General features: G+C 56.9%; 2 protein-coding genes across 5 annotated transcripts in view; one reads left to right on the top strand and one right to left on the bottom strand.

The window, feature by feature from the left end:
• Positions 1-322: 322 nt before the first annotated feature.
• Positions 323-11,778, top strand: ZBTB17 (zinc finger and BTB domain containing 17). Its single transcript, XM_074558474.1, has 16 exons — positions 323-477; positions 1,669-1,767; positions 2,221-2,332; positions 3,928-4,134; positions 4,656-4,832; positions 5,102-5,416; positions 5,789-6,027; positions 6,111-6,253; positions 6,680-6,980; positions 7,780-7,867; positions 8,316-8,432; positions 9,050-9,170; positions 9,346-9,476; positions 9,557-9,772; positions 10,905-10,994; positions 11,465-11,778. Exons 4-16 carry the CDS (start codon positions 3,930-3,932, stop codon positions 11,734-11,736), a joined length of 2,415 nt encoding a protein of 804 aa, XP_074414575.1. The 5' UTR covers positions 323-477; positions 1,669-1,767; positions 2,221-2,332; positions 3,928-3,929; the 3' UTR covers positions 11,737-11,778.
• A 4,177-nt stretch (positions 11,779-15,955) lies between these two features.
• The window catches only part of SPEN (spen family transcriptional repressor), a 71,318-nt gene continuing 65,923 nt past the window's right edge, over positions 15,956-21,350 (bottom strand). For all 4 annotated transcript variants that reach the window (XM_074558345.1, XM_074558346.1, XM_074558347.1 and 1 more), the window contains 4 exons: positions 20,616-21,011; positions 19,759-19,953; positions 18,813-18,971; positions 15,956-17,099 (listed from right to left, as the gene is read on the bottom strand). In XM_074558345.1, coding sequence (XP_074414446.1) covers positions 16,968-17,099; positions 18,813-18,971; positions 19,759-19,953; positions 20,616-21,011 — 882 coding nt within the window. In that variant the 3' untranslated portion in view covers positions 15,956-16,967. The remainder of the gene's footprint in view (positions 17,100-18,812; positions 18,972-19,758; positions 19,954-20,615; positions 21,012-21,350) is intronic.

The following is a 21,350-nucleotide window of genomic DNA, read 5'->3' as shown; positions in this document are numbered from 1 at the left end:
TTATATTTACGGAGAATTCCTTCATCGTGGGTGGTCAGTGGGTAGGACAGCGGCGGATTCAGCACCTCAGGGGTGTTTAAGCAGGGGTGATGTTGTGGCTGGCAACACAGGTAGCAAAGAACACGGTGGCAGCGCTGGCACCGGGACCTTCGAGCCTCACAGCTGTGCTCGGCCTCCCTTAGCCCCTCACAGCCCCCCTCCGTCCTTTATGACCCCTCATGGCTCCTCTGGGCCTCCGTCGGTTCCTTCATGGCCCCTCTGGCCCACTCAGCACCGCCCCCCTCTGTCATGGCGGCGCCTCTGCGGCGGGAAGGGGCGGGAAGGTGACCGTGCCCGCCGCGCATGCGCAGTGACGCTGGGCGGGCCGGGGCGACGCCGCTTCCGCCCGGCGCCAAGATGGCGGCGCCCTTTGTCTGCTCGGTGTCACGGTGAGGGCCGCGAGCTGCGGGTGAGGCCCCGCCGGGCCCGGCATGGCAGGTGCGGCACGGGGGCCCCGGGAGAGCGCTGGAGAGGCTGGGGAGAGGGCTGAGTAGGACACGGGCGCTGGGAGGGGAGGAGGCTGCGGCCTGGCTCGCTGCCTGTGGGGTAACGGAGCCGCTTTGGGGGTCACCCCGCTGCGCGGCCCCGGTTCTTTGAGGGCAGGCTGCGGCGGGGGGGGCGGTCCTGCTGGGGGCCCTGGGAACCGGGGCGCTGCCGGTCGCCGTCGGGCGAACGGGGACTTGTCGCGGTAGGAACGAGGGACTGGCTGCCGGATATCGCAGGGCTTGTTGGCTGCTGCGAGGGGAGCGGGGGCTCCTGGTTGTCATGAGGGGAATGGGGGGGGTGGCTGTCGTGAGGGGCAGCGGGGGCTGTCGTGAGGGGATTTGGGCTTCTGAATGTCGTGAGGGGAGCAGGGACACGTGGTTGTCGTGAGGGCACCGAGGGGCTCCTGGCCGCCCTCCCTGTCCGCTGTGTCCCTCCCCAGCCGTGAGGTGACTCGGGGCCAGGCCATGGACACAGCCACGTGTCCCCCGGCCTTGGGGCATCGCCGTCCCCTCGGGCCACCCAAAGATCCTCGCGATGTTGGGAATGGAGATCATAGCCCCGAGCCAGCCCCAGCCACATCCTCGCACCTCAGGGACGGGGAAACCGCAAGGAAAACGGGATTTTCCCCCGTCCTGGCGTTCTGGCGTGGTGACAGCCCCTCCTGGCTGTCCGTGCCCTCTGCGGGCCGGCATGTGTGACACATTTCCTGAGTTTTGTTTCTGCATCAGAGGCTTCTCCCGAGATTCCAGCGCTCAGCCAGCATTCCAAAGGGTGTTTTTCCCCAAGGAGACAAGGGCTGGTCATCCCTGGGCACTGCAGACACAGGAAGGGTTTTTGGGCAGATCTCAGGCTCAGGTGATGTGTTGGTGTCCAGAGCAGCACCAGCACATCCATAAGCCTGAAATCCAAATAACCAATCCTCAGAATGTCTGTTCCCTGTAGGGGGTCCAGGATGTCCCTCTCCTCGTGTCTTTCTCATTTTTTCCCCTTTATGATCATTTCCCCTCTCACAGCTCTCCTTCCGCTTCCGACCACAAGCTCTGCAGCCCTTCCCTGCTTCACGATCTGTATTATTGTTATGATACAGAGCTGCTGTGCTCAGATCAGCTCCAGACTTGACTTTTTTCATGAAAACCATTGCAGGATCCGTTGCTGGAAATGAGGACAGAGCCCTGTGGGCAGAGGCAGCGAGGGTTGGGGCCGCGCTGTTCCCCGAGCTGACGCACGAGGCGGGAGACGCCGGTGGGTAGGAAACAAACCAACCCCTCTTCCCTTTCATCCTCCCAGCGTGGATGGCTGGCTGCTGACAGCCTGCAAAGGCACTGTTTAACTCCCTGCTTTTCCAAGTCAGGGAGGTTTGGGGGTTTTTAATAGGTAGGTGTTCACATGGCAGGGGAGGGGAGAGGTAATGGTGCTAATTAGCGAGAGTGCTTAGCAGAGCTGGCGTGGGAAGCTCCCTGGGACTGCAGCTGCTGGATTTATCTGTGTGGAGGGCGTGGGTGGGCTCATAATGAACTTCTGCATGATTAATTGGATAATGAGAGACTCAACAGCCTGGTCGGGGAGAGGTCAGGAGGGGAATTGTCTCCCCTGAGGGGAAATCAGAGGATGCCCAGTCCTGCATTAGGGGTTTTGCACCTTCAGCACCCAAGACTGGAGATTTAAAATTGAGTTTTTCTATCCCATTTTTCCCAGGATGGCTGCGTAGAGACTGACCTGAACACCTGGAAAAGGGAAATCTCTGGAGGAGAGACTCAACCCTCTGGCCCTCGATCCTCTGGGTATCTCTGCTCCCTGCAGCACAGGGGTGAGCTTGGGCACCACTCCTGGGGCTTGGGTGCAGGTTTGGGATTGTTAAACCTCAGAGTGAGGGGTTTTAGTGGGTAAAGGTGACATTGGCTGCTGGGTGTGGGTACAGAGAGCACATGACATTACAGGGGAGACCACAGAAAATTGGAAGGTTTTTTGGGGAAGAGTTGAGTTTCTTGGATTTTTACTTCCTTCTCAAAGCTGGGGGAGCAAAGCTGAGACAAATCCAATCCTGGAACGTTAAAAATCATGGTTCAGATGCAAAGTGCCTCCCACAAATTCCCCAAAATACCCTTTCAGTGCATGGAGCTGTCAGGATTCCTCAGGTCTGTGAGCACACAACTCAGCCTTGTTTACCCTGCAGGGAAAATGCTTTCCCTTTTCTCCAGAGCTTTGCAACCACACTGGGCCGTGCTGTGCAGTATCCTGACCCAAGTACTGTTTTTTTCTGGGATGTATTTTGGGACAGGCTGGGGGAAAGCCAGGGCAGGGAGTTCAGTGCAACCACAAAATGGAGAGGAACTTCCTCTCTCTGTGTGTGATCCAATGCTGTCAGAGAGGTCCTGGCCTCTCATCCCCACTGGAAGGGAATGAAGTGGAAGCTGAGTGAATCCCTGGGAGGAAGATCCTTCCCTGAGTGTTGCTGGCACCCACAGCTGACAGGAGGAGGCTCCTTCTGACCACTGATTGCTGGAGGGAACAGGAGCTGGAAGTGCCTGTGGATGTTGTGGATCCAAACCTCTCCCTGCTTCCTGACTGGAAACTCCTGGTTTAAGAGGTGATGAAGTGGAAAAACAACTTCCATGGGCTGGAAACTTTCAGAGACACCAAGCATGGAATCCAGGAGTGTTTCCCCAGCTGTGACCTTCCTGCTCCAGCGTCCAGAGCTTTGGGGACTTCCTGCATGAACAATATCTGGATATCCCTGTTTCCTTTCTCCCCCCTCCTTGCCAATCCTTTGGAACAATCCCTTCAGCACCGGAATCATTGGTGGAGGACAAAGCCAAGTGAAAGCTCTTCATTCACCCCATGGATGCAGCTCAGGAGAAAATCCACAGTGTGGCACTTTGATGACAAGGGCCTGCTGGAAAATTGGGGATTTGCCATTTTTCCAGCAATTTGCAGCATTCCTTAGGCAGAGCTGTGCTCCAGGCGTGGAGAACTCCCTCCAAACACATAGTAAAATATAAAAATTCCTCAGAATCGTGACATGAGCAGCTGGAAGAGCAGGAGCTGGAAGGTTTGGATGGACACTCCTGTGCTGTGGCCTTGGCAGGAGCTGTGACACAGAGGAGGGACGGTGGCACTTGTGTCTGCAGAGGTGACAAGGCTCCTGCTCACCAGCTGAGGTGCAACAGCTGTGTCATGGTTGCTAAAACCATCGTGGCTGTTCCACCAGCTCCTTCTAGCCCTGTGTTGGAGTCGTGGCTGTTCCAGGAGAGGGTTTGGGGTTGGATTTAGCCAGGAGAGGAGCTGAAATTCACCTTTTTGTGCAGTGAGGTTCTGTTTTGTGATCTCTCCTCCTCCACAACGCCTTCAGTGGTTTCACCACACCCCTCACCCCAGCCCTGTGGTGTTTTCTCCCTCCCACAGCCATGGATTTCCCTCAGCACAGCCAGCAGGTGCTGGAGCAGCTGAACCAGCAGCGACAGCTGGGGCTGCTCTGTGACTGCACCTTCGTGGTGGACGGCATCGACTTCAAGGCGCACAAGGCCGTGCTGGCCGCCTGCAGCGATTATTTCCGCATGCTCTTCGTGGACCAGAAGGACGTGGTGCACCTGGACATCAGCAACGCTGCAGGTAGGCCTGGGGCTTTTGTTTTCATACTCCTAACCCTAGTAACCCTCTCCACCCCCATCCTATTCACTCTTCTATGCAACAACCTCAAAAACACCCCCAGCACAATCATAAGCACAGTCAGAACTTCCTTTTTAATCAGCCGAATCCCAATAACAATTTACATCCACTCTGGAACAGAAAACCTCACCTCCTTCTGGGAATGAAAGTTCATCATAAGCTTCAAAATCCCATCAGTCTAAAAATGGAGTTCTACTCTCTTATCTTCTTCCCCATTGCACTATTTGTATCATGGCCCATCCTACAATTCACAACATGATATATGGTCTCAGACTCTTACATTACAAAAATTTTCACTTTCCTGCTATTCATCCTAATCATCACCAATAACCTCCCAGCTCCGTAAACAACACAATTCTGTGCTCAGGCTTTGAGGGAGGCTCTTCAGCTTGTTATTTTGAGTGTTTCAGAATGAGGAGTGAGGAGGTGAGGGCTCATTTCTGGTTGTGTGATCTCTCCTGCAGGCCTGGGCCAGGTTCTGGAGTTCATGTACACGGCTAAGCTGAGCCTGAGCCCTGACAACGTGGAGGATGTGCTGGCCGTGGCAGGTTTCCTGCAGATGCAGGAGATTGTCAGTGCTTGCAACGCACTCAAATCTCTCTCTGTGCCCCCAGAAAATCCCCAGCAGCCCCCCGAGATCGGTACGTACCCTCCTGGCTTCTCCTCACAAGATTTACCTACTTGTGCTTCATGCAATCCAAAATTTATCCACTTATGCTCCTTGGCCACCTTGCAAACCCAGTTCCTGCCTGCACCTGGTGCACCTGGATGGGGTTTGATCCTCTTGGGCAGCACAAAAAAATTTTGAAGTTGAAAAAATTGAAAAATTGCTGCTTCTGTGAATTTTGTGGGATTTGGGAATCCTGCTGGCAGCAGCAGCAGCTGGATGGCTTCTCCCGTTCCCTCACAGAAGCTGACAAGGTCCCAGCTGATGGCAAGACATCGGTGGTGGCAGAAGCTCTGGGGGAGCCTGACAAAGCCAAAGCAGCCGCTCCTGATGGCGAGGACAAGGAGGAGAAGCCGGAGGCTGCGGCACAGCCCGAGGTGCCTGCGGAGCATCCGGCTGGCCAGGAGGGTGAGCCAGCCAGGGGTGACAGCCTGGCCCCTGCTGTCACCCCCAGCACTCCCTGCCCTGACGCTGCAGCACTCGCAGGGACGGGCACTGCCATCCACGAGGATCCCGGGCAGCCATCGGAGAGCGCCGTGGGCAGCGACAGCCTGGCAGGTGAGCGGGGCTGGGACAAAGCTGGGCAGGGCTGGAGCCCTCATTGTCTGTGGAATTCATGGTGTGAGTGTGTTTGTGAGGCATGGATCCTCTGGGAGCAGTTGTTTTGGAGCATAGTGAGGAGAGTTGGGAAATTCTCTGCCTGCACAGGCTTTGGGAATTTAGGGTTAATCACCTGCAAATTCAAAGTGATTCCTGGCAGAGGTGATGATGGATGAGCTTTCACTTCCCTTCCAACTCAGATGTTTCTGTGATTTCTCTGGAGACAGATGACACCTAGTCCCAGTCCCCTTAAGTCAGGAAATCCAGGTGGATTTGTGCCTCTGCTGCCACTCCCAAATCTGAGCATCCCCATTTTCTACCATCCTGCAGAGATGAAACTGGAAAGGAAGGAGGAAGATGGGGAGATGATAGTGGAGGAGGAAGATGAGGGTAAAATGCCCAAGGAGGAGCCTCCCCAGCTGGAGAATGGGGAAAACGCTGAGGATAACGAGTCGGGCAGCACGGATTCGGGCCAGGAGAACGCGGGGGAGCCGCGCCTGCTGCGCTCCGGCACCTACAGCGACCGCACCGAGTCCAAGGCCTACGGCTCCGTCACACACAAGTGTGAGGTGAGGCTGGGTGGGCAGAGCTCTGGGTGCCACCGGGTGCCTTGGGGACAGCGGGGTGACAGTGCCTGTCCCTCCATCCCTAGGACTGCGGGAAGGAGTTCACCCACACCGGGAACTTCAAGCGGCACATCCGGATCCACACCGGAGAGAAGCCCTTCTCCTGCAGGGAGTGCAACAAGGCCTTCTCCGACCCAGCTGCCTGCAAGGCCCACGAGAAGACACACAGGTACGGGTGGAGCCAGGGAAAGACACCTGAAAAATGTGAGGTTTGCTGGGAATGGTCAAATCCTTTGGAAATCCATTAGTGTGTTGGGGTGTTGGGAGGAGATTTGTCTTTCTGCCTCTGTCATGCTCCTGAGTTGGAAGGGATCCACAGGGATCGAGTCCAACTCCTGGCCCTGCACAGACACCGTCAGAATCCCATCCTGTGTTTGAGAGCATTGTCCAAATTTGTGTTGTTTCATGGACTCCCATCCCATGTTCAGCGTTGGATGGGGCTTGGAACAACCTGCTCTAGTGGCCAGTGGGGTCAAGATGAGCTTGGAGGTCCCTCCCAACCCAAGCATTCCGTGATTCCTGGGTCTGGCTGGGGGTGACACTCACACTGGGGGCAGTGAGGGGGTGACATTGTGACATTCCCCCCTCGCCCCAGCCCGCTGAAGCCGTACGGCTGCGAGGAGTGCGGGAAGAGCTACCGGCTCATCAGCCTGCTGAACCTGCACAAGAAGCGGCACACGGGCGAGGCGCGCTACCGCTGCGAGGACTGCGGCAAGCTCTTCACCACCTCGGGCAACCTGAAGCGGCACCAGCTGGTGCACAGCGGCGAGAAGCCCTACCAGTGCGACTACTGCGGGCGCTCCTTCTCCGACCCCACCTCCAAGATGCGCCACCTGGAGACCCACGACACCGACAAGGAGCACAAGTGTCCCCACTGCGACAAGAAGTTCAACCAGGTGTGCTGGGGAGCGGGGAGGCTGCGCCAGCATGGTCCTGGAAAGGGAGGTTTGGGCATGGGATGCAGTTTGGGGTTCCCAGAGTGCTCCTGGGATGGTGGTGTGTCCGTGAGGTGTATCCATGAGTGTAGGAATGCAGCAAGGCCATCCATTGGGCATCCCAGAGCAGTCCCAAAAGGGTGGATTATGTATGGGATGGAGTTTGGGGCTCCCAGAGTGGTCCTGGGATGGTGGTGTGTCCATGAGGCATATTTGGGGGTCCCAGAGCAGTCCTGAAAGGGTGGATTGTCCATGGGACGCAGTTTGGGGTCCCCAAAGCTGTCCTGGGATGGTGGTGTGTCCATGAGGTGTAGTTGGGGTCCCAGAGTGGTCCTAAAAGGGTAGATTATCCATGGATTGCAGTTTGGGGGTCCCAGAGCAGTCCTGAAAGGGTGGGTTATGCATGGGATGCAGTTTGGGGGTCCCAGAGTAGTCCTGGGATGGTGATGTATCCATGAGCCATATTTGGAGGTTGCAGAGCAGTTCTGAAGGGGTGGATTATGTATGGGATGGAGTTTGGGGTTCCCAGAGTGGTCCTGGGATGGTGAGGTGTATTTAGGGGTCCCAGAGCAGTCCTGAAAAGGTGGATTATCCATGGGATGCAGCCTGGGGCTCTTGGAGCTTGGAATGAGTGGTTTCTCCATGGGGTGAAGCTTGGAGGTCCTAGAGGCCACTCCAGAAGGGATCCACGGGGATTTGGGTTGCTCCAAAGGAGGATGAGGTGGTTTGGGGCTCTCTCCATCCTGCTCTCCATCCCCAGGTGGGGAATTTGAAGGCTCACCTGAAGATCCACATTGCAGATGGGCCCCTGAAGTGCCGGGAGTGCGGGAAGCAGTTCACCACGTCAGGTAACACAGGGAGGGGGCTGAGGAGCTGAGTGATGGGACTTGGGTGGTCTGTGGGGAGCAGGGAGTGTTCCAGGGCTGGATCAGAGCCAGAGGAAGGATTTCATCCTGGCTTTACCGTGCCATGGTTGTGCTGCATGAATTCCTGGTTTTCCCCATGGAGTCACACCCTGGAAAGGAGATGGGGATGTCTCCTCCCGTCCTCTCTCAGCCTGCTGCAGAGCCAGAGGGTTGGGATGATCCCAGTGGAATCTTTTGATCCCCTCAAACTCTGGGTGCTTGTCCTGGCTGTCTCCAGTGTTCCTGCCTGATCCCAGGCAGGGTGCAGCCAACTTCCCTCGATCCCTGCTCCCTGAACAGCACCAGCCTTTCCCGAGGGAGCTTCTGGGGCTCTGGGAAGGAGGAGAAGGGGGAGGAGGGTCCGGTGTCCTTCACCCTGCCCTGCTCCCAGGTAACCTGAAGCGGCACCTGCGGATCCACAGCGGGGAGAAGCCGTACGTGTGCGTGCACTGCCAGCGCCAGTTCGCCGACCCCGGCGCTCTGCAGCGCCACGTCCGCATCCACACCGGTACGGACCCCTCCTGTCCCCGGGGGTTCTCCTGCCCCTCCTGTCCCAGGGGGTTCTCCTGTCCCCGGGGGTTCTGCTGCCCCTCCTGTCCCTCCTGGGGGTTCTCCTTTCCCCTCCTGTCCCTGGGGATTCTCCCTTCCCCTCCTGGGGGTTCTCCCTTCCCCTCCTGTCCCCGGGGGTTCTCCCTTCCCCTCCTGTCCCTCCTGGGGGTTCTCCTGCCCCTCCTGTCCCCGGGGTTCTCCCTTCCCTTCCTGTCCCCGGGGGTTCTCCTTTCCCCTCCTGTCCCTGGGGTTCTGCTGCCCCTCCTGTCCCCGGGGTTCTCCCTTCCCCTCCTGTCCTTGGGGGTTCTCCTTTCCCCTCCTGTCCCCGGGGTTCTCCTGCACCTCCTGTCCCTCCTGGGGGTTCTCCTGCCCCTCCTGTCCCCTGAGGTTCTCCCTTCCCCTCCTGTCCTTGGGGGTTCTCCCTTCCCCTCCTGTCCCCGGGGGTTCTCCCTTCCCCTCCTGTCCCCGGGGGTTCTCCCTTCCCCTCCTGTCCCCCGAGGTTCTCCCTTCCCCTCCTGTCCCCAAGGCTCCTCCTGCCCCTCGTGCTCCCCACCCACCTTTCCTGTGCTTCCCCAGGAGAGAAGCCGTGCCAGTGCTTGATCTGCGGCAAAGCCTTCACCCAGGCGAGCTCCCTCATCGCCCACGTGCGCCAGCACACTGGGGAGAAGCCCTACGTGTGCGAGCGCTGTGGGAAGAGGTGAGGATTCCCTTTGGATGTTCCACTATTCCCCCACTTTGGTGCTGGTGGAATATCAGAGGGCACCTCCACTGGCTGTTCCCAGCCAGGTGCCACGCTCTGGAGGGAGGGTGGAGGTGCCAGGGTGACCCAGGGTGACACCAGGGTTGTTGTGACCGTGGTCTCATTCCCCAAGGTTTGTCCAGTCGAGCCAGCTGGCCAACCACATCCGTCACCACGACAACATCCGGCCCCACAAATGCACCGTCTGCAACAAAGCCTTCGTCAACGTGGGCGACCTGTCCAAGCACATCATCATCCACACAGGTGGGTGGGCACCTCCCCGAGCCCTGCGCTGCCCCCGGGCATTGCCCCCTCACCCACCCCCACTCCCTGTGCCCTCCCAGGGGAGAAGCCCTTCCTGTGTGACAAGTGCGGCCGTGGCTTCAACCGCGTGGACAACCTGCGCTCCCACGTCAAGACCGTGCACCAGGGCAAGGCTGGCATCAAAATCCTGGAGCCCGAGGAGGGCGACGAGGTCAACATCGTCACGGTGGCGTCCGATGACATGGTGACATTGGCCACCGAGGCGCTGGCTGCCACCGCTGTCACGCAGCTCACGGGTGAGCCGGGGCCCTGGGGATCCCAAAGAGAAGGGGAGGTTGGAGGTGGGGAGCAGCTGGGAGGTCCTGGCGTTGTCCTGAAATGGAACCTTATCCATAGGGAGCAGCTGGCTCGTCCCAGAGTTGTCCCCAGAGGGAGATTCATTTATGTGGGTTCAGCTTAGGGGACTCTGGAGGCATCCCAAAAGGGAAATTTACCCATGGGAATGCAGCCTGGGGGTCTTGGAGGTGTCCTGTCCTGAAAAAAAGGTGCAGCTTGGATGCCCAGATGCCATCCCAAAAGGGAAATTTTATCCCTGGAGAGGAGCTTGGGTGTTCCATGAGCCACCCCAAAAGGAAAACTTACCTGTGGGGAGAGTTGAAGGGGCCTGGAACTGTCACAAAGATGAGGTTAATTTACAGAGGTGCAACTTCGAGGTCCCAGGAGCCACCCTAAAAGGAAACTTGTCCATTGGATGCAGCTTGGGCATTCCAGGACTGTCCTAAAAGGGGGCTGGATCTCCAGGGAGGAGCTTGGGGTTCCAAGAGACACCCCAAAAATGAGATTTTTCTGTGAGGGGCAGTCTAGGGGATCCCTGGAGCCTTGCAGAGGGGAAGCTTAACCCTGGGGAGCAGCTTGGGTGCCTTAGAGCGGTCTGAAAGGGAGGTTTATCCATGAGGTGCAGCTTGAGGGGCCCAGGAGTCTCCTAAAAGGGAGATTCAGTTGTAGGGGGGCACTTTGGGGCTTTTCCATGGGGGGCAGCTTGGAGGTCCTGGAGCCCCCAAAGGTGCTGGAGATTTATCCAAGGGGCAGCACCCGGGTCTGGGCAGGATCCATGGCTGGGGGGAATTCCTGCCCAGCCAGGCCCCACAATGTCCCTGTCCCCCAGAGTGTCCCTGTCCCTCACAATGTCCCTGTCCCTCACAATGTCCCTGTCCCCCAGAGTGTCCCTGTCCCCCAGAGTGTCCCTGTCCCCCACAATGTCCCTGTCCCCCACAATGTCCCTGTCCCCCAGAGTGTCCCTGTCCCCCAGAGTGTCCCTGTCCCCCAGAGTGTCCCTGTCCCCCACAATGTCCCTGTCCCTCACAATGTCCCTGTCCCCCACAATGTCCCTGTCCCTCACAATGTCCCTGTCCCCCTCTGTTCCCACAGTGGTGCCCGTGGCAGCCGCAGTGACAGCGGACGAGACCGAAGCACTTAAAGCTGAGATCACCAAAGCGGTGAAGCAGGTGCAGGAGGCAGGTGAGACCGGGAATACCGGGAATGCTGACCGGGCTGGCTCCTCCCATCCCATCACCACTGGGAATACCGGGAATACCGGGCTGGCTCCTCCCATCCCATCACCTCCGGGAATACCGGGAATACTGACCGGGCTGGCTCCTCCCATCCCACCACCCCAGCACCTCCAGGAATATTGGGCTGGCTCCTCCTATCCCATCACCACTGGGAATTCGGAGCTGGCTCCTCCCATCCCACAGCCCCATCACCTCCGGGAATATTGGGCTGGCTCCTCCTCTCCCATCACCACTGGGAATTCGGAGCTGCCTCCTCCCACCCCATCACCTCCGGGAATACCAGCACGGGCTGGCAGCTCCCATCCTGTAGAATTTGATTGCAGATTCGTAGAATTTTCTACAAAAACTATTTCCTGCACCATCCCCGAGCCTGGCCCATTTCGGTGTGTGTGTGTTTCTCTCTCTGTCCCCCGGCAGACCCCAACACACAGATCCTTTACGCCTGCGATTCCTGCGGGGAGAAGTTCCTGGACGCCAGCAGCCTGGCGCAGCACGTGCGCATCCACACGGCCCAGGCGCTCGTCATGTTCCAGGCGGAGCCCGACTTCTACCAACCCTACGGTGCCGCGGGCTGGCCGGCAGAGCAGGTGATCCCCGCCGGGGAGCTCCTGTTCCGGCCCCGCGACGGCCCCGAGCCGCCCCCGGCCGCGCCCCCGGCCCCCGAGGGGCCGCCCCCGGCCCCCGAGTGACCCCGCCCCCGCCACGCCTTTATTTAAGAGACAGCTCGGAAATGGTGTAAAAAGTGTATTTCTGGAAGGAAAGAGATGGAATAAAATGCAGTATTTTGTAAGGGTTGGTGCTCGGGGAGGGGGCTGCGGCTTCTCTCCCCCTCAGGGGGTGTTTTGGGTGCCGTGGGGGGCACTGGAACACTCCAGTCCCTGCTGGGAGTGTGATGTGGAGGGAGAGCAGGGATTGATGAGATGATAAAGGATGAAAACGGTGGGTTAAGGTTGAAAACCCTACCCAGAACAGCAGATGGAGATTTTTGGGGTAAAGCCCCAAAAGACCCTCCCATTCTGACCCCCACTGAGGGAGGGTGTGGAGGCCGGGGTGCTGCCCCTGTTTGGGGGTAAAAGGAAGGAAAAAGGGGCTGCTGATGGAGGTGGGGGTGGGGCTCAGCTGGGCACCCCCACATGGAGCTGCCCCTGTCCGTGTGTCCGGCTGGACACTCCCCCTGCTCTGTCCCCCCAGGGCGGAGAGGGAAGGGAGAGAGACAGGGACGTGTCCAGCCAGGACAGACGGACACAGAGATGGCTGCAGGGACAGATGGACACCCGGAACGCTCTGTGGATGGCGGGACAGTGGCAGAGACACACGGACACCTTCAGGCCGGACACGTCCCTGGACACGTGTCTGTCCATCCATGTGTCCATCTGTCCCCATCCCTGCTCCCCAGCCTGGGGAGGGTTGGAGGATCCAGGACAGGCTGGGCTGTCCAGCTGGACACATGGACAGGGCTGCTGGTGTTGGACCTTCACTGGAAATAGCTGGACAGATGGACAGACAGATGGACACAGGGATGGATTGACAGGCAAACACAGGGACATGTCCAGCTGGACACACGAATGGACACTGTGGATGGACACATGGCTGGCTACATTCAAAGCCAGACAGAAGGACCATTGCAAGTCCAGTCGGACAGACAGTTGTACATCCAGCTGGACACATGGACATTGTACAGACAGACAGACAACATTCCTCCTCCACCCATGGGCATAAATGCCCCAAAAATGCCCTTTTCACCCAAAAGCCCCTCTCCAAAAAGCAACGATTTCACACCCCCGCCCCGCCCCCCTCACACCCCCCTCACACCCCTGCCCCGCCCCCCCAGCCCCGTGTCCGTCTGTCCGGGCCCATCCCTGTGTCCATCCCCAGGCTGTGGGCACGGGGGAGGCTCCGGCCGATCCCGACCCCAAACCCACGGACACGGGACCGGGGCGGGGCGGGGGTGTGAGGGGGGTGTGAGGGGGGCGGGGCGGGGGTGTGAAATCGCTGCTTTTGGAGAGGGGACTTTGGGGTGAAAAGGGCATTTTTGGGGCATTTGTGCTCATGGATGGAAGGAAAAGGTGTCTGGCTGGACAGGTGTCTGTCCATCTGTCCAGCTGCATGTACAATGTCCAGCCGGACATACACTGTCCAACTGTCCACCTGCACGTACGATGTCCGTGTGTCCGGCTGGACGTACAGTGTCCAGATGGACGGACTGATGGACACACTCATGGCTGTGGGGATGGATGGACATGGAGCTGGACTGACCAACAGGAGCGACTTCAGCTGGGAATGGGGATGGTGGAGCTGTCAGATGGACAGAAGAACAGGGGCGTGTCCAGCTGGACATTGTACGTACAGATGGACACACAGCCATCATATGTCCAGTTGGACAGACACCTGTCCAGCCAGACATTTTCCCCCCTCCACCCATGGGCATAAATGCCCCAAAAATGCCCTTTTCACCCCAAGGCCCCTCTCCAAAAAGCAGCGATTTCACACCCCCGCCCCGCCCCCCTCACACCCCCCTCCCGCCCCCGCCCCGCCCCCGCCCCGGTCCCGTGTCCGTGGGTTTGGGTTTGGGGTCGGGATCGGCCGGAGCCTCCCCCGTGCTCAGGGCCTGGGGATGGACACAGGGATGGGCCCGGACAGACGGACACGGGACTGTGGGGGCGGGGCAGGGGTGTGAGGGGGGTGTGAGGGGGGCGGGGCGGGGGTGTGAAATCGCTGCTTTTTGGAGAGGGGCCTTGGGGTGAAAAGGGCATTTTTGGGGCATTTATGCCCGTGGATGGAGGGGAAAGTTATCTGTCCAACTGGATGTGAAACTGTCCAGCTGGACGTACAATGTCTGTGTGTCCAGCTGGATGTACAATGTCCAAGTGTCCATCAGCATGTATATGTCCACCCATTCAGCTGGACACAAAATGTCCGTGTGTCCATATGGATGTACAGTGTCCATGTGTCCAGCTGGACATACAGTGTCTGTGTGTCTGGGTGCATGTACAGTGTCCAGATGGACGGACAGATGGACACACTCATGGCTGTGGGGATGGATGGACATGGAGCTGGACTGACCAACAGGAGCACGCTCAGCTGGGAATGGGGATGGTGGAGCTGTCAGATGGACAGAAGAACAGGGGCGTGTCCAGCTGGACAGATGGACATTGTACGTACAGATGGACAGCTGGACAGTGTACAACCAGATGGACACACAGCCATTATATGTCCAGTTGGACAGACACCTGTCCAGCCAGACATTTTCCCCCCCTCCATCCATGAGCATAAATGCCCCAAAAATGCTCTTTTCACCCCAAAGGCCCCGCTCCAAAAGCAGCGATTTCACACCCCCGCCCCGCCCCCCTCACACCCCCCTCACGCCCCCGCCCCGCCCCCGCCCCGGTCCCGTGTCCGTGGGTTTGGGGTCGGGATCGGCCGGAGCCTGGGGATGGACACAGGGATGGGCCCGGACAGACGGACACGGGGCTGGGGGGGCGGGGTGGGGGTGTGAGGGGGGTGTGAGGGGGGCGGGGCGGAGGTGTGAAATCGCTGCTTTTTGGAGCGGGGCCTTGGGGTGAAAAGGGCATTTTTGGGGCATTTATGCTCATGGGTGGAGGGGGAATGTGTCTGGCTGGACAGGTGCTTGGCCAACTGTCTAGAAGGAAACACATTTGGCCATTTGTATGTCCGTCCATCCATCTGTCCGTCGGTCCAAGCCTGTGTGCCCATCTGGATGTCCAATGTCCGTGTGTCCAGCTGGACACTCCCCTGTTCTGTCCATCTAACAGATCCATGGGAGGGGTGGGTGAGGGGGATGGGCCTGGATGGGTGGGCAGGTCCAGGCCCAGCTGGATGGACGGACATTGCACGGACACCTGGACACACGGACAGCTCACACCTGGCCAGCCCCCCCAGCCCTTGCACAGCACCCCAAAAATGCCCCTTTTGACCTCAAAGGCACCGCTCAGAAACCAGCAGGGTCCAACCCTTTCCCTCTGCCCAGTGATCCTCGTGTCCGTCTGTCCAAGCCCCATCCGTGTCTGGGTCTGTCCATCCCTCCCACCTCTCTCCTCCCACCCTGACCCTCCCAGTGGGACCTGGGGGTCGCTGGGGGTGTCCTGGCCTGGCTGCCCACACCCAGCTCCACCCTGGGGCACCTGCTTCCCTTTTTCCCTTTCTGTCCTGGTTTTACCCCAAAACAGGCTCTGGTCTGTGCCCCACCCTCAGCCTGGGGTGCAGGGGTGGGGCTTCCCCTGGTTTGGAGGCCACGCCCCACGTTCTGCCCTAAACCTCCTTTTTTACCACACCTGCATGATTTTAACCCATTTACACCAGGCTTGATTAGGCTTCCCACTTGCACCTGGCAGGGATTTGGGTGGAAAAGCAGTGAAAAACATCAAGTCTGGCTCTTACATTTCCAAGTATGATGAGTATCAGTAATCCAGGGGCAATTTACAGCGAGGAGTTGATGCGTGGTGAGATTAAAAGTGGGGGCAAACCCTGAGATTTCAGTTTCCACAAGTATTTATGAGACAGAAGGGAAAATCCAGAGGATTTGGTGTGAAATGATCTGGTTTTGAGGGAGAGGGGTGACCCCTCCCTGGCAGCCCCAAACTCCCCTTCCCCGCTCCCCCTCCCCGCGCCGAGGGACGAGGTCGGGGCGCCGACGTGTTTTGTATTTTTTAATAAAGTTCGTAATCCAATGGACACACAAAACAAAACTGCGCTGAGAAAAAAAAAATAAACCAAAAATAAACCAAAAAAAAAAAAAAAAAAACCAAGTTCCATAAATTAATTAAGTGTTAGGGGAGGCGAGGGGGGCCGGGGCAGAGTCTTTGTACAAGTGTATAACACTTCCACAGCTGATGAGACGAGGGGATGTTTAAATGAAGCGCACTTACAAATGAGTGACAATACAAAGTCTGAGTATGAAAATAAGATTTTTTTTCTCTGAAAACACATTTTTGGCACAGATTAAAAAAAAATGTATGTTGTGGGGATTTGATTTTTTTTTTTTTAAAGTCAGTATTATATATATTTATATATATTATATATATATTTATATATACACACACCCACTGAGTTCTGCATATCCCACCAGGAAGGAAAAAAGCTCTCCCTTTTGTTTTGTTGTTTGTTTTGTATTCTCTTGTTTTTCAGTGTAAACTGTACATCCCAGATGAAGAGAAGACGGCTGCAGCAGGGGCAGGTGGAGGAAGAGGAAGGTTCACATCCGGAAAAAAATAACCCCCCCCAAAAAAAATAAACAAACCCCAAAAGAAGGAAAAAAAAAAAAAAACCAACAAAAAACCCAACGAAACAACCAATAAAATAAAAAAAATGACTGTGAAATGCTCCTTGACCCACAAATCTCAGCAGAGTCCCTGCGGAACGTCCACGGCGCGGTCAATGTGTGTCAAGACATCCAGAACGTCACAGCGTCTCCAACTGTGCAAAGTCCGAGTCACTAATTTAGTGCAAAGGCAGTTCAGGTTCTTTTTTATTTTTTTCCTTTTTTTTTTGTTAAAAAAAATAAGCCATCCTTTTCTCTTTTTTTTTTTCTCTTTTTTTTTTTTTTTCTTTTTTGCGTGTTTTTTTCCCCAAAAAGGAGGCATGGGAACCCAAGCCCAGTCCACCTGCTGAGTGCATCAGTTGTCCATAAGCTAAAGCAACATGTAAACATCCAAGGTTTGATCGAGGCCGGTCGGGCAGGAGGCTGGTTTCTGGCAGCATATTTCTTGTTTCATAACCTTCTCTCCTCCTTCTTTTGAATTAGTTTTAGTTTAAAATTAATTTTTTGTGTGGTTTTTTTTTTGTGGGCTTTTTTTTTTGTCGTTGTAGTTGTTTTTTTGTTTTTTTTTTGCTGCAGGGCCTTGGAAAAATTAAAAAAAAATTAAAATGAAAAAGAATAAAAAGTCAGTAACTGGTAAACAGCTCATACCGACGCGATGACAATCATCAGGTGAGGAGAAATGTTGGAGATGCTGGCGAGGAGGTCGGGGGCCAGGCGGGACAGGTGGCTTTCCGAGAACTCGCAGGGTGGGAAGATCTGCAGAACGTAGGCAGGCTAAAAAGGGAGGGAAAACCACGGATCAGAGACAACCCACGCCCACAGAGGTGTAAAAATGAGACATTTCAGAGAGTTCCGGGTGCTTAAAGGAGCCTAAATTGTGTATAAGAGAGCAGCCATGGGTTTTGTTTCCCAGTGGGGAGTTTTTCACACCACAGGCTGATTTGGCTGGGAAAGGCAGAAAAATTCCCGTTAATTATAATTTCAGTGGTTGCTCTGAGTGCTGGGCTCATTCTGGGCTCCTTATACCCAGAATTAAATTACACACAGGTTAAACTGCAATGAGTGCAGCAACACACTGGAATAAACCCTCCACGGCACCAAATGCATTCTGCAGGAAAACACCAGCTGTCCTGGAAAAATCAGGATAGGGGGAATAAACCAGGACTCTACTTCAGAGATAAAAGAGCTGAGAGATGCATTCAGGAAATGCTTTTCAGCCCAAGATGATGAACTGGGAACACAGCAAACATACATTTGGGCTTTTTTTGCTTTGGGGTTGCTTTCATCGATTCCATCAATGATTATATTGATCCCATCAAAAATTTATGGATCCCATCCAGGTCTTTGATGGGTGATGGAAATGTGGGGGTTGTTTGACCAATAACCCCAGGCAGATCCAGCAAAAGCCCGAGCTGCCTGTGCCATTAGGGCCTGGTTTGGTGTCCCTGTGGCACTGCAGGGTCTGTGCCTTTGGGACTGGTTTGGTGTCCCTGTGGCACTGCAGGTCTGTGCCTGTGCCTTTGGGCCTGGTTTGGTGTCCCTGTGGCACTGCAGGGGTTCTGTTCTGTGCCTTTGGGCCTGGTTTGGTGTCCCTGTGGCACTGCAGGGTTCTGTGCCTGTGCCATTGGGCCTGGTTTGGTGTCCCTGTGGCACTGCAGGTCTGTGCCTGTGCCTTTGGGCCTGGTTTGGTGTCCCTGTGGCACTGCAGGGGTTCTGTTCTGTGCCTGTGCCATTAGGGCCTGGTTTGGTGTCCCTGTGGCACTGCAGGGTCTGTTCTGTGCCTTTGGGCCTGGTTTGGTGTCCCTGTGGCACTGCAGGGTTCTGTGCCTGTGCCATTAGGGCCTGGTTTGGTGTCCCTGTGGCACTGCAGGGTCTGTTCTGTGCCTTTGGGACTGGTTTGGTGTCCCTGTGGCACTGCAGGGTCTGTTCTGTGCCTTTGGGACTGGTTTGGTGTCCCTGTGGCACTGCAGGGTCTGTTCTGTGCCTTTGGGACTGGTTTGGTGTCCCTGTGGCACTGCAGGTCTGTGCCTGTGCCTTTGGGACTGGTTTGGTGTCCCTGTGGCACTGCAGGTCTGTGCCTGTGCCTTTGGGACTGGTTTGGTGTCCCTGTGGCACTGCAGGGTCTGTGCCTGTGCCTTTGGGCCTGGTTTGGTGTCCCTGTGGCACTGCAGGTCTGTGCCTGTGGTGTTGGGACTGGTTTGGTGGCACTGCAGGGTCTGTGCCTGTGCCTTTGGGCCTGGTTTGGTGTCCCTGTGGCACTGCAGGTCTGTGCCTGTGCCTTTGGGCCTGGTTTGGTGTCCCTGTGGCACTGCAGGTCTGTGCCTGTGGTGTTGGGCCTGGTTTGGTGTCCCTGTGGCACTGCAAGGTCTGTGCCTGTGCCATTAGGGCCTGGTTTGGTGTCCCTGTGGCACTGCAGGGTCTGTGCCTGTGCCATTAAGGACTGGTTTGGTGTCCCTGTGGCACTGCAGGTCCGTGCCATGCCCATACCTGGTTGGAGCCGGGGTTGGGCACGTTGATGATGCCTGCAGCCTGCTTGGCCTGCAGGTAGCTGATGAAGGCGGCCTTGAGCGACTCGGTCTGACTGACCACGTCCTCCTGGTCGCGGCCGCAGGGCAGGGCCAGCAGCAGGCAGTAATCGCTCTCCACCTGCAGGGAAGGACAGGCTCAGGGAAATGCTGCATGAGGGATGCTTTCCAGCCATCCATCCACCACCCATGGGGGAAAAGCCTCAATTTAAACCCCTTGGTGTTACAATTTGTACCCCAGAGAAGTGGTGGCTGCCCCAGAAGTGTCCAAGGCCAGGGCCAGGCTGGACAGGGCCTGGAGCAACCTGGGATAGTGGAAGGTGTCCCTGCCCATGGCAGGGCATGGGATGGGCTTTAAGGTCCCTCCAACCAAACCAGTCTGGGATTCTGTGATTCCAAAACTTGCTGAGAGCTCAGTCAAGATGGAAAAGACTAAAACTGGATTTTCATGGCCACCTGAACTCCCCACCCTACTCAGACACACTGAAGCCAGCAGGAGTTTGTCCCCAGGCTCAGGGTGACTTAAAGGTTTCCCAGCTCTCATTGCCTTTGCCTAAGAGCAGTGTAGGAGCTCTTGCTCATCATCTAAAATCCGTGTTACACTCCCTGGGTTGAAGGAATCGGTGTGAACACCAGGATCCCAGAACAGAACCACAGCGATCTCCTGGACTGGAAGGAATCCACAGGGATCATCAAGTCCAACTCCAGGCCACACTCAGGATCCCAACAATCCCTCCCAGTGTCCAAACACTCCTTGGGCATCCTTGGTGCCGCACCCATTCCCCGAGGAGCGCACACGACAGAACCCCAGGTTTTGGGGAGCCCTGGTGCCTTCCAGCCCTGCAGCTGGTGAGCCCAGCCTGGCTCTGAGCCCCCCAAACTCCCTCCCAGCCCAGCCAGGCCCTCACCATCATCCTGCGCGCGACGCCCTCGAGCTGGGAGGCCTCGAGGCGCATGCGCTGCGCGATGCGCAGGGGCGGCCCTCCCTCGGGCGCCGGCAGCGAGCGGTGAGCCAGCACGTTGTTCCCCGACACAAAGTGCAGCTGCACGGCCGCCGTGTCGTTCTTGAGAGCCAGCAGCCCCTGCCACACAATGGGGTATTTCTGGGGAGAGAGGGAGAGAGTGTTACACACACAGCAAGGAGCTGCTCGGCTGCCATCAACGCCTCTATCAGAGGTTTAAAGGCTCAGCAGAGATGGAGCAGCAAATCAACCCTCTGCAGGCCAGGCCTGGGTTACATCCTGCTAAATCAGGAATTCAGTCCTTTTCCTTCCAGCTGGCCAGCCTGCCTGGGTGGATCCTGTCATCCCAATCCCTCCGCCGCCCACCCAGCACAAGGCTGTTCCTGAATGCTGTGTTCCCTTTTACAAACGGACAAATTGAGAAATAACAGAACTGCTCGAAGCTATATGGGAGACATTTGGTGCTGAACACAACTCTCAGCTCCTTGCTGGTACCTGGTCCTCACTGCCTCCCTCCTCTTCCTCATTTTCTACACTTGAGAGAGTGATTTTTCCTTTTTATTTAAATGAAATACACCAACTGCCTCCCTGCCTATGAGGAAACACTTTCCAGGAAAATGCTGACTTGTAAAACTGACTTGGAACAGCAAACACAGCTAAAATCCATCAGGGACAAAACAACCCAAAACCCAAACAATGCCTTTTCTGCATCTGATGTTTTTGATGCAAGGAAGGTCAGATTTGGTGCTATGGCTGAGACAGAACCAGGTGATTTCCCCCCAGATCAGGAGCACGACACTCACTGTCAGCAGCTGGACCATGTCCACAGGTCTCTGGGACACAGGGTGAGGGGATGGCTCCTGCTTGAGCGTGGACTGGGGCTCCGGGCGGCTGAGGGGCGGCCCCGAGGTCGTGGGGATAAACATGGATTGCTTGGGAACTGCCTGCGGCTGGTGCGGCGACGGGAGCTCCTGCTTCATGGAGATGGCCACGGGCGAGGGGTACGAGGTCTGGCTCGTGTCCCCCTGCGCCCTCTGCAGGTGGACGTGCGGGTCCATCTGCGCCGTGTGCCTGTTGACAGGCCCGTGGTGACTCTGCTCCGGCCCCGCTGCCGACGGGCCCTTGGGATCCTGCGGGATCTGAGGGGTCTTGCTGCGGACCGGCTGGCTGGGGTGCGAGTGCTCGCCCTCCGGCAGACCCTGGCAAGCAGGCAGGGGGGAAAGAGAAGATGTTTAGGCCGAGGGTGTATTTAACTCCATTATAAAGCTGTCAGGACACCATGAGATTCCTGCTGGAGACATCCACGTCACAGCAGCAGCCCTGCTGCGGCAGCACCTGGGACAGTCTCCCACTTCCAAGCCCCCCTGAGCTGAAATTCCACTCCCTGAATCCTGCCCCAAGCCCACCCTAAGCCACACCATCCATCCAAGGATGCCTGACCCACGCACCACCTTGGTACTGACAATTCTCCCCCTCACACCACATCCAGAAACCTGCAGGCACCTTCCCCCCTCCTGGGTGGAACTCCAGAGGGGTTC

This window comes from Zonotrichia albicollis, chromosome 25 (assembly GCF_047830755.1).
Source record: "Zonotrichia albicollis isolate bZonAlb1 chromosome 25, bZonAlb1.hap1, whole genome shotgun sequence".
Classification (NCBI taxonomy): domain Eukaryota; kingdom Metazoa; phylum Chordata; class Aves; order Passeriformes; family Passerellidae; genus Zonotrichia; species Zonotrichia albicollis.
This window is presented reverse-complemented; position numbering and strand designations above follow the sequence as displayed.